The sequence below is a fragment of the Drosophila sechellia genome, chromosome 2R (genome assembly GCF_004382195.2).
Source record: "Drosophila sechellia strain sech25 chromosome 2R, ASM438219v1, whole genome shotgun sequence".
NCBI lineage: Eukaryota > Metazoa > Arthropoda > Insecta > Diptera > Drosophilidae > Drosophila > Drosophila sechellia.
This window is the reverse complement of record NC_045950.1, coordinates 6,461,288-6,475,720: the sequence shown is the minus strand read 5'-3', so window position 1 is coordinate 6,475,720 and position 14,433 is coordinate 6,461,288. Positions and strand designations below refer to the sequence as shown.

Here is a 14,433-nt window from a genome sequence, read left to right as displayed (position 1 = left end):
TTTGTGTACTTTTTTAATATTTTTGTTCTATCTCTTATAATTTGTTTTATTCATTCTTTTAAGTTATATTTTATCAAGTAATCACATTTTTATAAATTATTTTTAATTTTAATATATTTGTTTATTTTGTCAATATCCGTTCGTTTATTATGGTTATATTTTGTTTGTTAATATGTTTTTCCAATTAAATTTGTTTATTCTATTTTATATTCCTTAAATTTTAATCATTCAAATTTTATTTGTTCTCTTGTTTTTTATATGTTTCATATTTTTCTTGGTTTATTGTTTCATTACTGTTTATTATTTTGTTTTATTGGCTCAATTTATGATTTGACTTTTTGTATTATATTTTTGTATTTATGTTTTTAAATTCTTTTGTGGATATACTTTAAATGGTTAATTATTATTTTGAGTTTTTTCAATTCTTTTTATTTTTAATTTTTGCTTTTTTCTACAAGTATTTTCGGTATTTATCAATAGGTTCCTGTAAGTTTTTTTTTTTTTGTTTATTTATTTCTTCTGAAATGTTTATTTGTTGTGATAATTAAGTATTTTTGTCTTTAAGTTTTATATATATTTTTAGTTTTAATATTTGTAGTGTCATTATTTGTTTTTTCATTATTTTTTATTACTTAACTTTTTTTAGGTAGTATTTATTTGGTAATACAAATTTTTTTGTTTTGATTTTGTTTAATAATTAAAATAGTATATTGATTTTTTAATACTTTTTGTATTTTTTGTTGTTTAAATGAATTTTCAGTTGATTATTTGCTATTGGTTTGGTTTTATATTTCCCTTGATTTTATTTTTATTTATTTTGAGACATCAATTTATTGATTTCTGTTTTTTTTTTTTATATCTATCAAGATAATTTTTTTTCTTTGGTTTCCTTATTTATTAAAGTATTAATTCAGATTTTTAAATTTATCAAGGTCGTCTTTTTATTTTTGTTGTTAATCTTTTGTCCATTTTATTCGTTTCAATATTTTTTTTTAATTAAGCTCTGGGTCTCTCAATAAAAGTTACTCTAAAAAAGAGACAACCGATTGTATTACCTTTAAATGTAGTTCTTAAAACGTGAACAATAAAATAAACTGTTTCCAAATAAAAGAACAATAAAATAAACTGTTTCTAATTTAAAGAGTCGCTTTATTTCAATTTCTTTCCAAAAAAATATATGTTTGAGGATCTTTGAAAATTGTTTATTTGAGCAAAGCTGTGCCACACATAAATAGTTTCTTTGGAGACTTAGCTTACGATTAAACATAAATACGGACGGTAGGTTACACAAAGCCCAGCCACGCCCACCGGGCGGGCGGGCGTCTCTCCCAGCCGCTGCACTGCGTCTGTCCCTGGATTTGGACCTGGATATGGTTCTGCGTCCTTGTCCAGTTACTGCTCAGCTGCGCCGGAAGTTCCCTCGGCGGCTGTCTGGGCAGCTGGGATGGGCATGCTCTGACCCGCAGCACCACCACCATTACTTCCACCATTTCCGGCGGCACTCGCCGTGTTTCCTGGGCCATCCGACGGAGTATCCGCGTCCCGTTCGAGCAGATAGCTAACGCCTAGAGGACGTGGTCGGCCACCATAGGAAGAGCTACAAGGGGCGACAAGAGGACAAGCCTATCTTAATGCCGTGACCGATTCCGAATCCGATTCCGTGCGGGAAACAACTGTGGGTGCACTCAGTAACAAATAATTAACCTCATGGGTACAGAAATTCTTCTACATATTAGCAATTATTCTGAGAAAAGAAGTTGTTTAAATATTCAAGAATTTTTGCTTTCTTAGCTTTTTAAGTGCTTACAAAATGTTAAGTCTGCTTGATTAATTTATCAACTTAATGAATGGGTTTAAATGAAATGAAAGCTTTTCAAAAGAAAATCTGAATTCATAGCAACGATAAATATTTATCATAGATAAAACCATACTATTTCTCAGGATAATTGATTGTTAAGTTCAATTGAATTTCCTATCCTCAAGGCCAATTTATTTGTCTGAGTGCATTGATGATGCTGTTGCAGGGGCAGCACCCACTGCAACTTACCTCTGTGCATCCCGCTCCCTGTCCCGTTCCCGCTCCCTCTCCCGACTGCCGCCGCTGCCGCTTGAGCCGCTGCTGCTGCTACTGCCGCTGCTGCTGCTGCTCCCACCGCCGCTGCCACTGCTGCTTCCACCGACCTTCTCCTGGTCACCCAGATAAGTCCAACTGCCAGGACCTCCCTCCGATCCCAGGACATTGGTATGGCCTCCCACTCGCGAACTGTCGCTTCCAATGGCGGGTGAGGTGACCTTGGAGCCACCGGCATAGGGACAATTTCCAGAGATGCGTCCGCAGGGCGAACTCATTGAGGAGGAGGGTCGAGAGTAGGAGTAGCCATATCCTCGATTCTTGTCGCTTTCATCCTCGTCGGTGGCAAAGTAATAGCCACGTCCGGAGTTATCGAAACCGGACTGACCCCTGGATCCGTTCGAAGTTGTTGGGCAAGCGGTAACGGAAGCGGAAGTCGGTTGGGAGTCAACGGGGCGGATACGGGATTTTCGGGCGCGAGTTAGTGAGTGCATTTGCAGTTGTTGTAGTGCATTTGGGATTTGTTTTTACGATTGGAATTGCCAGCCGTGGAATATCCGCAGTGTCCACAGTGTTGTTGTTGTAGTTGTGTGGTGTATTGTTCATGTTGTAGTTGTACATGATGTTGGTGTAGTTATTGTTGTTTGCGTGTTGTTGAGTTGTTGTATGAAAGTAGAGAGTAAAAACAACAAGAGCTCAGAGATAGGAAGCGCAAAGGTACACAGATAGCTGACAACATGGATGTATAAACACAAAAGAGTGCGACGATACCTGTAGGTCTCATCCCAAGGGCGATAGTTGCGAAAATCATACCTGGAGTAGTAGCGATCGTACGGATCATAACGATCATAGCCGCTTGTCCTCGAGCGATCGTAGTAGCGATCTAAAAAGTATAGTTTTGGAGATCATACAATTGGTAACATTAAGAAAAGAAAACTTGAGCATACCTCTGGATGACCCCTCGCTGTAGCGATCACCACTGTAGTACCGATCCCGGTTGTCGTATCCATATCCGCGTTCCCGATCGTAGGATCCTCCATAAGCAGATCCCCTTCTATAATCATCGTAGCCACGACCCTCGTACCGATCGTAATTCCTCGGAGTATAGCGATCTTCGTAATAACGGGAGCGATCGTAGTAGCGATCGTAGTCCCGATCCCTGCTGCGATCATCGTAGCCGGAGTAGTACCAGGCACTACCTCGCATATCGTCGCCCGTTCGACTGGAGTATCCGCTATAGTACCGATCTCGATCCCGATCCTCGTAGCACCTCACACACCGCGACTGGCGGCTCTTTCCTCGGAGCACGGAGTCGAGGATTCCAACGCTCGCTGTAGCCAGCTGCTGATCCTTGGAGTCCACACTGGATCGAGCTTCCGGTCCTGTCACCGCTGCCTGGACACAGACAAGCAGCGTCAGGCAGGATATCTAAGACGGACAAAATTATAGCAAAATTTACATTAGGTTTTAAAATTTTATAAAAAAATATATTGTTTTATTGTTAATCTTTTTGAAAGTTCTAATATAAGTCGTGATAACTAATGGGTTGGGTGTCTTGTTCTGTACTCAAAGGATAAATAAATATATACATTTTTATAAAAATGATTCGTATCAATTAAAAGAATACTTTCATGAACAGCTCCTTATATTAAATTGCATTCAGAGATTAATCATAAGGACTTAATAAGGACTCATGTTGGTTAGTTAACCACTTTAGAAATCAACAGCATAATCCAAGGCAACAATAATCATAAGTGAAAATATGCTCTCAGCGAAATAAAATCAGTTGATTTGTGCAGCCCCAATTCGTATGATTTTACTGATGTGGTTCTAAAGTCACAGATAATATCATTTCAAAGCACTCAATTAAGCAGATATGTTCTGTGGCTAGAAGTTAATTTGCCGTATGGAAACTCAAAAGAGAGCGCGATCGCCATTAGCTGATTGGCTTTAATTGCCGCTGAGTGCCCGGCCTATCGCAATCGGCTAAGCCGGGGAATCAGCCAGCCAATGCATATCTCACGGTTCAGCTGCCAACTGGGCCAAATCCGAGTGCTCCACGGCAGCCTCCGAGCCTAATTGAGGAGGGCTCAGAGCCAGGCGCCCTCTGCCCACAGATGAACACCGCTAAAACGGACGACAACACCGTGTGGCCAGTCGGCGTGAAATATGATCAGCTCCCCCACCGATTATGCAATGGATTTTGGGCCAGGCCAGAAGTACGAGTATGTGGCTCGTCTCGGCACCAAGTACATGGGGTTGGCCACATAGCATTGACATCATTTCTGAGCCCGGCTCATGGCTGCATGAATCAGATTTGGGCTCTGAATTGGAATTGGAATCGGATTCATAACTCCAGTGGCTGAAGCCGAAAAAATCGAGAATGGCCAGCGCGGGCCGAGTTAATCATGGAAAATATTTTGCTAGCTGCCCGCCACGCTTTGTTAGCCAAGCATCAGGAACAACTTCCGGCCAGGCCGATGGTGTTGGCTTTGGCATGTGGGGAATGGATTGACGTGACTTGTCACTGACTCTGGCCAACTTCATTAGAATAATTCTATTTCGAGCGAGTACCGAAAGGTGAGTATATGAATGTGGCAAATTGTTTCGCTGTCCGCCGGTCGTTGCCATCGAAAACCTATGAATGGGCTTTTTCGAGACTCCACTAGATTTGGTTTTTTTTTGGTCTAGCCAAATTAACATATCGTTATCGTAATATTTTGGGGGTTGCATAATGGGTTCTACGAAACTTGCATAAGAGTTTTTCGGGGTCAGAATATGTTTTGAGTCCCACGACTCAGTTTAGTTGGCAGGGGATGAATATGCTTCGAACACATATTGCCTTTATAAAACTTTTGTTATAAGAAATCTCCTTTGAGAGGAGAACAATAATTGTCAGAAACTGATTTATGTTCCATTTGTAAGTGGCTTTAAAAGAGATATGAGGGTATATTGAAATTTAAAGTAGCTCGCTACCAGAAATTATAAAAAGAATAAGTGTATATGAGATTTTGTGATACAACATATACTTGTACGTACGTTGTGTTATATCTGCAACAATTCGTAATTAAATATTCTTTTTATGAAAGTAATTACACAAAATGACTGTGTATTTCAAGGAAATAAAGAACTTATCTTAAACATTTTTTTGTGTAGTTAATGATTTTGGAATTAGATCAAACATATTTACTTCAAAAGTTTCTTGAATACATCGAAAGTATAAAGACAGTTAAAGTAGTCCGTATATTCCAAAAGAAAAAATTCAAATATTGATAAAACTACTAATGTGAAAAATTAATTTTATGCCGATGAGACTCCAATATATTAACTTAGGTAAGCTAGCTAAACGTCCTGTATATGTAACGATATTTTTCACGTGTCTAGATTGCTTCTTAAACTAAAAATATACGAAAAGTGTAAAAATGGTATCCCCAACTTTAGGTAGTGTCTGATAATTGTCTTATGCTTTAATCCAATCCTCTGAAGAATTCCATTTAGTTCGAACTCACCAACATCATAGCACGCATGGTGTTCCCTCTTCAGATGGCTCCACCGAATCGATCACAATTTTAGCACCTGGCACACGTTGTGCCTTTCCAATTTTGGGGGGTGAAGCCGAAGGTATCCTTTCACACTGTATCACAACGAGCCAAAGCTTCTCGAACTGGCGACGGACCGCGAATGATGTGGTCGGAAGCGATGGATCCGTATTTATCTGAACTCCAACCCGAGCTGTGGTTCTGCCCAAGCCGAGAGCACTGAACCGCGATCCCAGCCCCGGATCATCGTGGCTATTAGAGGTGGCTTGGCTTTCGGTGGTTGTGCTGCTGACGGCTGTGGTTCGCTGGCATTCGTGGCTAGGGTGTTGGCAGCCAGTGTATTCATTTTTTGGGTTTTTTTTGGCCTGGGACGGGACGTCGATTTGTCACTTCGCCTGCTCCAACACCTTGGGGCGTGCTGTGCTCTCGTTTCATGGTCAGTTTGGCTTTCGGAGAATGACATGGAGGATGTGCCCAAGAAACGCCTCGATTGCCTCATCGAGAAGCGAGCTCATTATGCGTCTGTTGCGTAATGACCCCGAGAACACTCCTGTGAAATTATCGCAGATTAATCCGGCTTCTCGGAGTTTGAGTCACTGAGATCTGACTTTGGGTGTCAGCACGAGATTAGCATTTCCACCGGTAACTGGAACAAAACACTTTTCAGCGCTTACATAATCCGCGACCGTGACCATGAAAAGACTTTCCACCTGAAGACGTGCCAAATTAAGAAATCTTACAAGATACTTATTATACCCTTGAAGAAAAATAAGATGGGCGGCAAAGGTCATACCAAGAAAATGTATATGGATGTACAAATCATATTATCGTATACATTATTAAAAAAGAAAGCTAAAATAATCTATCTATTCACTAAATATTTTAAAAACCTAAATAATTTTCAAATGTATCCATCTACAAGCAAACTAAGTTGTAAAAATGTAATATTCATTTAATTATTATTTAATTGCCTTAAATATGCTTCTTTAACTTTATTTATTTTCCGTGTACTTAAGCTATTTAAATCGCGTCAAGTAATAAAGATAAATTGCAAAAGTATTTAATTATAATTTCCAAAATCTTTGATTTCAATTGGAGGACCGTTATATCAAATCAATTTGCTGAAGAAGAATCTCCACTATCGAGCATGACGACTTACCTTACCAAAAACTTTTTGTGGAAGGGGCACATCCGAGGTGTAGCAGGTGGCGCCACGGATCACCTTCTTCGTCTGCATGCTCAGTGAACCCCAGGCAAAGGTCGTTGGCATTGTCCATAAAAAAAACATAGCCCAGCGGCGAAAAAACAACAACCAGGCGACAAGTTTAATTAAACGATTTAATTTAGTTTTTACAAAGCGCGCAACAGTCTGGCAGAATTGCTAGGCTCAGTTTGAGATACAGATTCGATATGGTACTCGTAAATATATATTTTCTTGGGCTTTGGAGATTGCATCTAGTTCGCTTCATGGAAGAACAATTTGTGATGTGTATGTGTACAGTGCGATTTGACTTCATCCTCAACTTTGTGTGGCTGTGGCTCCCTTGAGGGCGCAATAAGATCAACAATTAAGCTAATTCAACGATTCTGCTAAATACGAGTTATTGTCTCAAGTTGTACATACTTTATGGCCTACAGTAAGTACATGTGTTTGCATGTGTGATTCAGTGGCAGTGCTACTTTCCATTAAAACTGATTTTAAAGATGACATAAGTGAAGGATAAAAAAGGTATCACAATATTGTATATTCTATCTAAAACAATACATATAACTAAAGTACCTTGCTGGCGATAGAAATGAAATAACAATTCAATTTAAGAATGAAAATAAATGGAATAAAAGCTATAACTTGTAGAAAACCCTAGACATTTAAACTACATCACTGCTTTCCAATCACACACACTTAAGTAGAGAAGCCAAGCGATTGGGGATACATGGGTGATAGTCAAGTATCACGATGTCATCTTTGCCGCATTAGCCGCGGCTATATCATCCCGGAAAGCCAGGAAACCCAGTTGGGCGTGCGAGGCCTCGTTCAAGGCCCTCGATCGAATGCAGGCCCGGTACTGATCGGCTGTCAGGGAACTGGAACAGATCTGTAAGAGAGAGAACTTGGTAGTGCCAATGGGCCGAAATTCGTTAGGTACCATACAACAGTACCTTGGTGTGCCAGCGGTGGAAGATTCCCGGGTCGGTGGCCCTGATTATCTTGATTTTGGATCGAACATACTTTCGGTATAGCATCACATCCTCGCCGCCCCAACCTACAATCTCCTCCTCGTCGAAGCCACGCACCTTTAGGAAGTTCGAGCGGTACTGGCACGTCATCCCGTAGCCAAAGTCTCGCCAGAATCCGGTGTCCCTCGATATCACCAGTTGCTCCTCTTCGCTGGGCAAGGGCTTGCCCTGCAGAGAGTACACAACATGCGGATTGTACAGGCTAAATACCACGGGGTAGTAGACCTAAGCATTAATAAGATTTGTTAATGTATTAATTAATTAGATAATAGCAGATATATTTACCTTCTTTCCGGGCGCGGCATTCCAGCGACAGCGCTCCAGGAACTTGGTCGTGAACATAATGTCCACGTCGCACATGAAGAGCAGCACGTCCTCCCCAGCGGGTTCAATGTGCTCCGCTCCCAGTCTTAAAGCTTTGGCTATAAGCAAAATGGCTATTAATAACTACCAATATTATTTGTAAATACATGCATAATCAACTTACAAACGTATAAATAACGAATAAAATTTAATATTAAACAACAAAACCAGTACTTACCCCTACTGAAAGTCTCATTGAGTGCCAGAAACTGAGTCCTTTGGGATCTTCCAGCAAGGCTCCTAGCTTGCTCCAATCCGTGAGTTCCAAAGTACACCACAATTAGCTCCAGGCGACGATCCTCGAGCTTGGAGAACATCTGCAGGAAGCTGCGAAAGCTGTGCAGTCGTCCAGCCAGCGGCAGTATCACGTGGATTATGGGCGGACTGTGACTTGGAGGGGCACCACTATTATCCACACTGGAAGATAGCTCCGACAGCTGCACCGTTTGCAGAGGAGCAAATGGTCGCATGACCAGGGCTCTCCGCACTGGACTCGCCTGGTGCTTGACACTCTGGAAGTACAGCTCGTACTGGGTGCCTGTGGTGGGTTCGTTGCGGTATATGCCCTCGATAAAGTCATCCAGGGTGTACTTGATCACATCCGAGGGGTAAGCCGCTGCAGAACTAGCTCCCTTGGCTCGTATCCTCGCTGAGTGATTCCTGTTCAGGCTCTCCAGCGCCTTGTTTACCGCCTCGATGAGGTCACGTCGTCGATAACCGATGGGCTTCTCCACCACGCGCTTTCCCAGGCCCAAGTCGATGGGATATACCCGGGTGAAGGTGAAGTGATTGTAGGGTATCAGCTCGTACTCGTTGTTCAGCGGCAGTCCATGCAGAATTTCTGCGGCGCCCACCTGCTTGCGAATATAGCTGCTGCAGTCGTAGTGGTGACCCAGTGGAGCAGTTGGTGGACCCACGGTGGTTTCCTGTAACTGAAGACTGCCATTGGATGGCTTGGCAGTGCTGCGATTATTCTGTAGGAAGAGTATTTGAGTGCGGAGAGCCAGGACTTCCTGTTTCAGCCGCTCTATTTCCGCCTCTCGTTCGCTTAAGGTATAACTGAATCCACTGGATTCACTCGGATTATTGGCTAGAGTTTCCCTCGTCGTCAGTTCATCGAATCCGCACTTTGTGAGCACCACAATGGAGGCGCCTGTCAACAAAGCGAAGAGCAGCAAAAGCCGCAGCAGCAACTTGGACACCAGGAAGTTATGCATTTTCCATAGTTTCTGGCAAGATTTTCAGCCTGTTAAAAATAATAACAATAGTAGAAAAAAACACCATTGAGCCTGTTCTTCAAAAACTATAATACTTTTTAAATTGTCAGATATTTTACAATATTTTGAAATTCTACATTTATATTACAAATAACATGTACATGGCTCGGTAGAACAGTTCAGTGGTGCTAGTCTTTGCTATTTAGGCAACAGTGCGTTATTAAAAATTTTCCCTGATCTTTTGTAAAAGTATTAAAGTTAAATCAGTTTAAAGCAAAACAAAATTTCATTTCAGCTTGCAGCAATGCTAATTTAAGCAATAAAAATGAATACAATAATATCTGATATTGATTAAAAATCAAACATCATCTGCAAGAAACTAATGAGAAATGGAGTGTAAGTGCTTCTGAACAATAAATTGTTTGCTGATAGACAATACATGTTTTTTATAAGCTAAATAAATATTATATTTTTATATTTACAAGGAGTTTCAGGAAACATCGATAGTATCGATAAGGTATCGGGTTTGGTTCCAGCTCTATTAGTTCAACGGTCACACTGATCACAAGTTGATATTTCTATAAAAAAAATAGTGCTATCTAAAAAGCAGCCGAAGTTTTCCGTGGAAAACCCGAAATACACAGCAGTATTCTACAGGCACATTGTCAAGGTGAGTGCTCGTGGGTGGTGGGTGGCTGAGGGTGGCGTTCCACCCATGTAAACAGCGTTTGTTGGCATTGCGGCATGCAACAAGTTCTTTTTTCGAGCAATGGTGATGGCATTCCTCTAAATCGAGTGATTCATAGACCGAATAGATAAGGCGTGTGCTGCGTTTTGTTTTCCTTTCCTTTCGGACCTGTAATCTAAACATTTTCGGGTGTGTGTGTGACGGAACCGGCATTCTCCCCTTTAAGAACCAGACACCCAATAAAGGCCTTTCTCTGCTTCGCTTTCTTCCCGCAGCAACTTCGCAATGGAGAACAACGAAGCCCCCTCCCCATCCGGATCCAACAACAACGAGTAAGTGGTGGAAATCCATCGAATCAACAGGCTCAGCGCACAAAAGCGAGGAAAATCCCATGCAGTGACGTCACCTGACTCATTAGGGCCACAGCGAACCGGAAGTAAAGTCTTCGGGCTTCACTTTCGGACATTGGAATTCCATAAACGTCATGCTGCCTAAGCGGTAGCTTCAGTTATAGTTTGAAGTCAATTAGGGTCATTAAAAGCGCTCAGTTAAGTTGAGGTAGTGTAGAGTCAGCTGCTATCTTAGATGGAATATTAATGTGAAATGGCAAATTCCATTAACTCGAATAACAAGAAAGTATTCATAATATTCGATACAAAATTGTAAAACATTTGCCAGTAGCTTATTATCAAAAAGAGAATTTCACTTTAACGCAAATGGTTACTTTGCATACTTGAGTATGTTTCATTTAACATCTATGAATAACAAATGAATATTACTCATATAATTTTTTGTCCATGGAATTTCAACAGCACTTGAGATTATAAAGTTTGATTAGTCTATCCGAATTTAAGAAGAACGAAAGTATTTATAGAACACAAGTCCCATTATTAAAACGTGAAAGGTAAATTGGCATAGCCTCACAAAGAGAATAATGATAACGATGGTGATATACGCCTCCAAGACTCGTGCTTTTGTGCGTTGCAGCTTGATGATCCATCTGCTGATCTTAGTAAGTGTAAGCAACCCCCACAAACACACATAATATTGTACAGTTTTCCCATACTTCCGCCACCGCCGAACGCGAATGACAACTACAATCAATTTGGGGACCATCAAATAAGGAACAACAATGCGGCCCAGAAGAAGCTGCAGCAGACCCAAGCCAAGGTGGACGAGGTGGTCGGGATTATGCGTGTGAACGTGGAGAAGGTCCTGGAGCGGGACCAGAAGCTATCGGAACTTGGCGAGCGTGCTGATCAGCTGGAGCAGGGAGCATCCCAGTTCGAGCAGCAGGCCGGCAAGCTGAAGCGCAAGCAGTGGTGGGCCAACATGAAGATGATGATCATTCTGGGCGTGATAGCTGTTGTGCTGCTCATCATCGTTCTTGGTAAGCTAACCGATTTTATACCGCTTCGGCTTTTGCCTTTTGCTGGTGCTTCTGGTTGCGGTTTTTCTCGATCAGGCTAAAGAGTATAGCTAGGTGGCTGGTTTGGTTTGGTATTCTTATATCTATAACGCAAGTCGACGCCCTGCAAACGCCCTAATCTTGCTCAACCTGTGGTTTCGGTCCTAACAACTTGTCCATGTGGCTCGCAGCAAACTAATCCAATAACAGATACTCCTACTCGTACTGATGACAACCCCTTGTGAATTTCTGTTTACTTGCAGTGTCGCTTTTCAATTGATACAATTAAACACACACTCACAGAAAAACAAAAGCAAAGCCAACAAAAATCATGTAATTCCGTTTCCCAATCAGCAAAGTTAAGGTTCAGATTAATCGTTTAACACGTTTGTGTACGTGTACTGGCTGCTACTACTATATACACCTTAAATTGTATATTATATTTTATAAAAGTCTTAAGCTTAGCAACTCTAAAGCTCTAAAGGTAATTGCTGTTCTTGTGCCTGTCCTAAGTGTTAATTATCGTTATATTTGTTTAGTGTGCCAAGATTAGAACCTCCATGTCGTACGTGTGTAGACTATAAAGTTCATACATATGTATATAGTGTAAGCAAAGCTATTAAAAAGTTAAAAATGGGGTTATATCTGCAATGTTGGGGCTACGGCGCTGTTCTATAGAGAAATTTCATTTTAAAAAGTCTTTCCTATTTTATTCAAATTAAATTCGCGTAAGACGTATTAAATAAGTATGACAGTTCGAAATCCGTGCTGACACCGAGAGGTATGTAAGCGAGAAGATAAAAGCTGACTTTAAAAGTTGTTAATTAATAAAAAACTGAAGGAATTGTTCGTCATCATATCATAATGCTCAGTATAATGGGCTGGGGGTTAAGAACTTTTACTTAAAAATAACGCGATTTCATTTAATTTCGAGAAGTTGTTTGCTAGATAGAATAAGAAGAGGAACTCGTTAAATCTGATATAAGCATTGCTCTAACATCTGTGTATTTCCCTTTTTAGTGTCCGTTTGGCCGTCTAGTAGTGACAGCGGCAGTGGTGGAGGAAACAAGGCCATCACCCAAGCACCGCCGCACTAAAGGCCTCTTAGGGAGTGAGGTAAACACATGGATACAAAATGGAAAAGGACCAAACAAACACAACTGGGACGGAAACCTTTCTGGTCTTTTCGCGCAATGAGAGAAGGGGAGATGAAGAAAATCAAAAGGATAACTTACTAAAATTGCGTCTAGCATATATTTAACCAGAATGTAATTATTAAATCTTAATGTTAAACTTAACATTTTTACGTGTCGTAGCCGAGACCAGAGGTCCCATTAATGTGTATTGCATATATACAATTATATATACGTGTATATCATCCAATTGAAAATACATCATGCCACCTACACTTTAACCGGACCCATGAAGTCCACCGAAGTTTTATGGAAACGTTTCGCGGACAGAGCCATTTATTTACATTCAGCGTTTTTGCTTAAGATGCGCGTGCCATGGAAACAGTTATCGATTTTCCGGCAAACCGAATCGAAACAAGACGACAGCAGTCGCGGGCACCCAGACAAACTTGCCCCATCGACATCGAGGCACTGACCAATTGCCGCAGGAGCTGCCTCGTCTCGCATAAACATTCTGTCCCAGCTGTTCCGATAGTCCACGCATGCGTCCCACTCATTCGATGTTCTTCCGATAAAACAGGTACACGAATATATCATGAATGTCCGCGCGCCATCCCATCAATTCTATAAACGAGGCTGTCGTCCACACATAGCCCATGTACAGGGCAAAGAAGTTGAGGTAGTACAGCTGGCCGATCAGTATGTAGTCCCCGGTCGACTCCTGGCGGTAGAAGTTCGGCTTTCGCATGGAAGCGGCAAAGACCATGACAAACTGTGGACAAAATTGGAGGAATACTGTGTCGTTATTTTAAAAATGTTTACCCCGATTGAAAAGATGCTCCCAGCACCCTGGGAAAGTAGGTGTATCGATTCGTTTCCCCGAGGCTTACCACGCTCGAGAGAATGGTGTATACTAGCAGGGTTGGAAACTCTATAATAACACGCTTCATCTCGGCACACACGATGATGCCAAAGCAGGTGAGCACAAATATCCGCTCGCTCCACAGGATAACCTTGTGCCGGGTGGTCTGTGGTAAAGGAGGTAAGTGTCGGCGGGTCAACAAGTTCCTCACTTACGAAAAGGCCTTTCTTGTGTTTGATGGCACTATTTCCGTATATTACACTGATGATCATCATGAGGAATGTTAGGATGATGGACAGGATGAGGCTTATATAAGGGGCACGTTTGGCGGGCTTCATGATCGACATGGTGTTAACCTCGTACTGGAGAGAAGTGGTCATTCGAAAAGGACACCATCAATCAGTTGGGATCATATATGTACTTACCGTCCAGAGGCCCGCCAATAGCCGCACCCACATCGGCTTTTTAACGATGATGTGGTAGAAAAATCCGTAGAGCTGGATGGATAGAAAGCTGACGACAAATTGCACGAGACTGAGGTAGTAGCGATCCGCGAGAAATTCCTTCAGGGGCGTTCTGAAAATGAGGAGCAATTGAAAGGTCTGTCAAAAGCCGGAGGGCAAGAGCAAGGACCACTACTCACATCTCCATGGCCACCGAGACCTGAATCTGTCCGATGACGAGCATAATTATGGTTACTCTGTACGTGGGTCCCACCCAACTCTTTTGGCGCGGTGGGGGGTTTTCGCGCAACATATGTACAGACGCTCTAGTTGTGAAACTGTATTTGGAGTGGCTTGTTTCGATTCACATCTAAATTTATGAGAAAAACATCAAACTATCAGAAAAATAAATGCCAACTGTTCTGTCCGCCAGCGGGATCGCGGTAGGTTGGATTGGCCCGGTAATCGTTA

At 41.6% G+C, this 14,433-nt stretch overlaps 4 protein-coding genes across 14 annotated transcripts; 1 reads left to right on the top strand and 3 right to left on the bottom strand.

Annotated features, from left to right (window-relative positions):
* Nucleotides 1-1,180: 1,180 nt before the first annotated feature.
* LOC6608482 (mRNA cap guanine-N7 methyltransferase) lies at nucleotides 1,181-5,762 on the bottom strand. 6 transcript variants are annotated; one of them, XM_032716340.1, is made up of 5 exons: nucleotides 5,581-5,759; nucleotides 3,019-3,499; nucleotides 2,843-2,954; nucleotides 2,048-2,461; nucleotides 1,181-1,597 (listed from the first exon to the last, which is right to left on the bottom strand). In XM_032716340.1, exons 1-5 carry the CDS (start codon nucleotides 5,596-5,598, stop codon nucleotides 1,393-1,395), a joined length of 1,230 nt encoding a protein of 409 aa, XP_032572231.1. In that variant the 5' UTR covers nucleotides 5,599-5,759; the 3' UTR covers nucleotides 1,181-1,392. The 6 variants fall into 6 exon arrangements, with proteins under 6 accessions (XP_032572231.1, XP_032572232.1, XP_032572234.1 ...); XM_032716341.1 differs by having other exon boundaries at nucleotides 2,885-2,954; nucleotides 5,581-5,758; XM_032716342.1 differs by having other exon boundaries at nucleotides 1,476-1,623; nucleotides 5,581-5,762.
* Nucleotides 5,763-7,324: 1,562 nt separating this feature from the next.
* Nucleotides 7,325-13,020, bottom strand: LOC6608480 (chondroitin sulfate N-acetylgalactosaminyltransferase 1). The gene is made up of 5 exons (XM_002033178.2): nucleotides 12,932-13,020; nucleotides 8,390-9,457; nucleotides 8,134-8,270; nucleotides 7,771-8,073; nucleotides 7,325-7,706 (listed from the first exon to the last, which is right to left on the bottom strand). Exons 2-5 carry the CDS (start codon nucleotides 9,426-9,428, stop codon nucleotides 7,563-7,565), a joined length of 1,623 nt encoding a protein of 540 aa, XP_002033214.1. The 5' UTR covers nucleotides 9,429-9,457; nucleotides 12,932-13,020; the 3' UTR covers nucleotides 7,325-7,562.
* LOC6608479 (synaptobrevin) lies at nucleotides 9,980-12,938 on the top strand. Of its 4 annotated transcripts, none has more exons than XR_004361330.1 (5): nucleotides 9,980-10,098; nucleotides 10,392-10,448; nucleotides 11,241-11,506; nucleotides 11,788-12,008; nucleotides 12,545-12,938. XR_004361330.1 is itself a non-coding variant. In XM_032715023.1 (4 exons), exons 2-4 carry the CDS (start codon nucleotides 10,402-10,404, stop codon nucleotides 12,619-12,621), a joined length of 390 nt encoding a protein of 129 aa, XP_032570914.1. In that variant the 5' UTR covers nucleotides 9,980-10,098; nucleotides 10,392-10,401; the 3' UTR covers nucleotides 12,622-12,938. The 4 variants fall into 4 exon arrangements, 2 of the variants coding, with proteins under 2 accessions (XP_032570914.1, XP_002033213.1); XR_004361329.1 differs by having other exon boundaries at nucleotides 11,172-11,506; XM_032715023.1 differs by lacking the exon at nucleotides 11,788-12,008.
* Nucleotides 13,021-13,192: 172 nt separating the features above from the next.
* On the bottom strand, nucleotides 13,193-14,285 carry LOC6608478. Of its 3 annotated transcripts, XM_002033176.2 has the most exons (5): nucleotides 14,163-14,275; nucleotides 13,945-14,095; nucleotides 13,735-13,881; nucleotides 13,548-13,685; nucleotides 13,193-13,429 (listed from the first exon to the last, which is right to left on the bottom strand). In XM_002033176.2, exons 1-5 carry the CDS (start codon nucleotides 14,273-14,275, stop codon nucleotides 13,211-13,213), a joined length of 768 nt encoding a protein of 255 aa, XP_002033212.1. In that variant the 3' UTR covers nucleotides 13,193-13,210. The 3 variants fall into 3 exon arrangements, with proteins under 3 accessions (XP_002033212.1, XP_032570913.1, XP_032570912.1); XM_032715022.1 differs by having other exon boundaries at nucleotides 13,229-13,429; nucleotides 13,548-13,881; nucleotides 14,163-14,285; XM_032715021.1 differs by having other exon boundaries at nucleotides 13,337-13,881; nucleotides 14,163-14,285.
* Between the last annotated feature and the right edge of the window lie 148 nt (nucleotides 14,286-14,433).

What these genes read in the sequence shown, in the direction of transcription:
- LOC6608480 (XM_002033178.2), bottom strand. Translation starts at nt 9,428, where the DNA reads ATGCATAACTTCCTGGTGTCCAAGTTGCTGCTGCGGCTTTTGCTGCTC. An exon ending in ATGCCGCGCCCGGAAAGAAG is followed by an intron (nt 8,074 to 8,133) that starts GTAAATATATCT and finishes ATTAATGCTTAG; the next exon opens with GTCTACTACCCCGTGGTATT. An exon ending in TCCACCGCTGGCACACCAAG is followed by an intron (nt 7,707 to 7,770) that starts GTACTGTTGTAT and finishes TCTCTCTTACAG; the next exon opens with ATCTGTTCCAGTTCCCTGAC.
- LOC6608482 (XM_032716340.1), bottom strand. An exon ending in CCTTGGGATGAGACCTACAG is followed by an intron (nt 2,462 to 2,842) that starts GTATCGTCGCAC and finishes GAACGGATCCAG; the next exon opens with GGGTCAGTCCGGTTTCGATA. An exon ending in AGGGAGCGGGATGCACAGAG is followed by an intron (nt 1,598 to 2,047) that starts GTAAGTTGCAGT and finishes CGCCCCTTGTAG; the next exon opens with CTCTTCCTATGGTGGCCGAC.
- LOC6608479 (XM_002033177.2), top strand. Translation starts at nt 10,402, where the DNA reads ATGGAGAACAACGAAGCCCCCTCCCCATCCGGATCCAACAACAACGA. An exon ending in TCCGGATCCAACAACAACGA is followed by an intron (nt 10,449 to 11,171) that starts GTAAGTGGTGGA and finishes AATATTGTACAG; the next exon opens with TTTTCCCATACTTCCGCCAC. An exon ending in GCTGCTCATCATCGTTCTTG is followed by an intron (nt 11,507 to 12,544) that starts GTAAGCTAACCG and finishes TTCCCTTTTTAG; the next exon opens with TGTCCGTTTGGCCGTCTAGT.
- LOC6608478 (XM_032715021.1), bottom strand. Translation starts at nt 14,275, where the DNA reads ATGTTGCGCGAAAACCCCCCACCGCGCCAAAAGAGTTGGGTGGGACCC. An exon ending in GTCTCGGTGGCCATGGAGAT is followed by an intron (nt 14,096 to 14,162) that starts GTGAGTAGTGGT and finishes CCTCATTTTCAG; the next exon opens with AACGCCCCTGAAGGAATTTC. An exon ending in TATTGGCGGGCCTCTGGACG is followed by an intron (nt 13,882 to 13,944) that starts GTAAGTACATAT and finishes ACTTCTCTCCAG; the next exon opens with TACGAGGTTAACACCATGTC.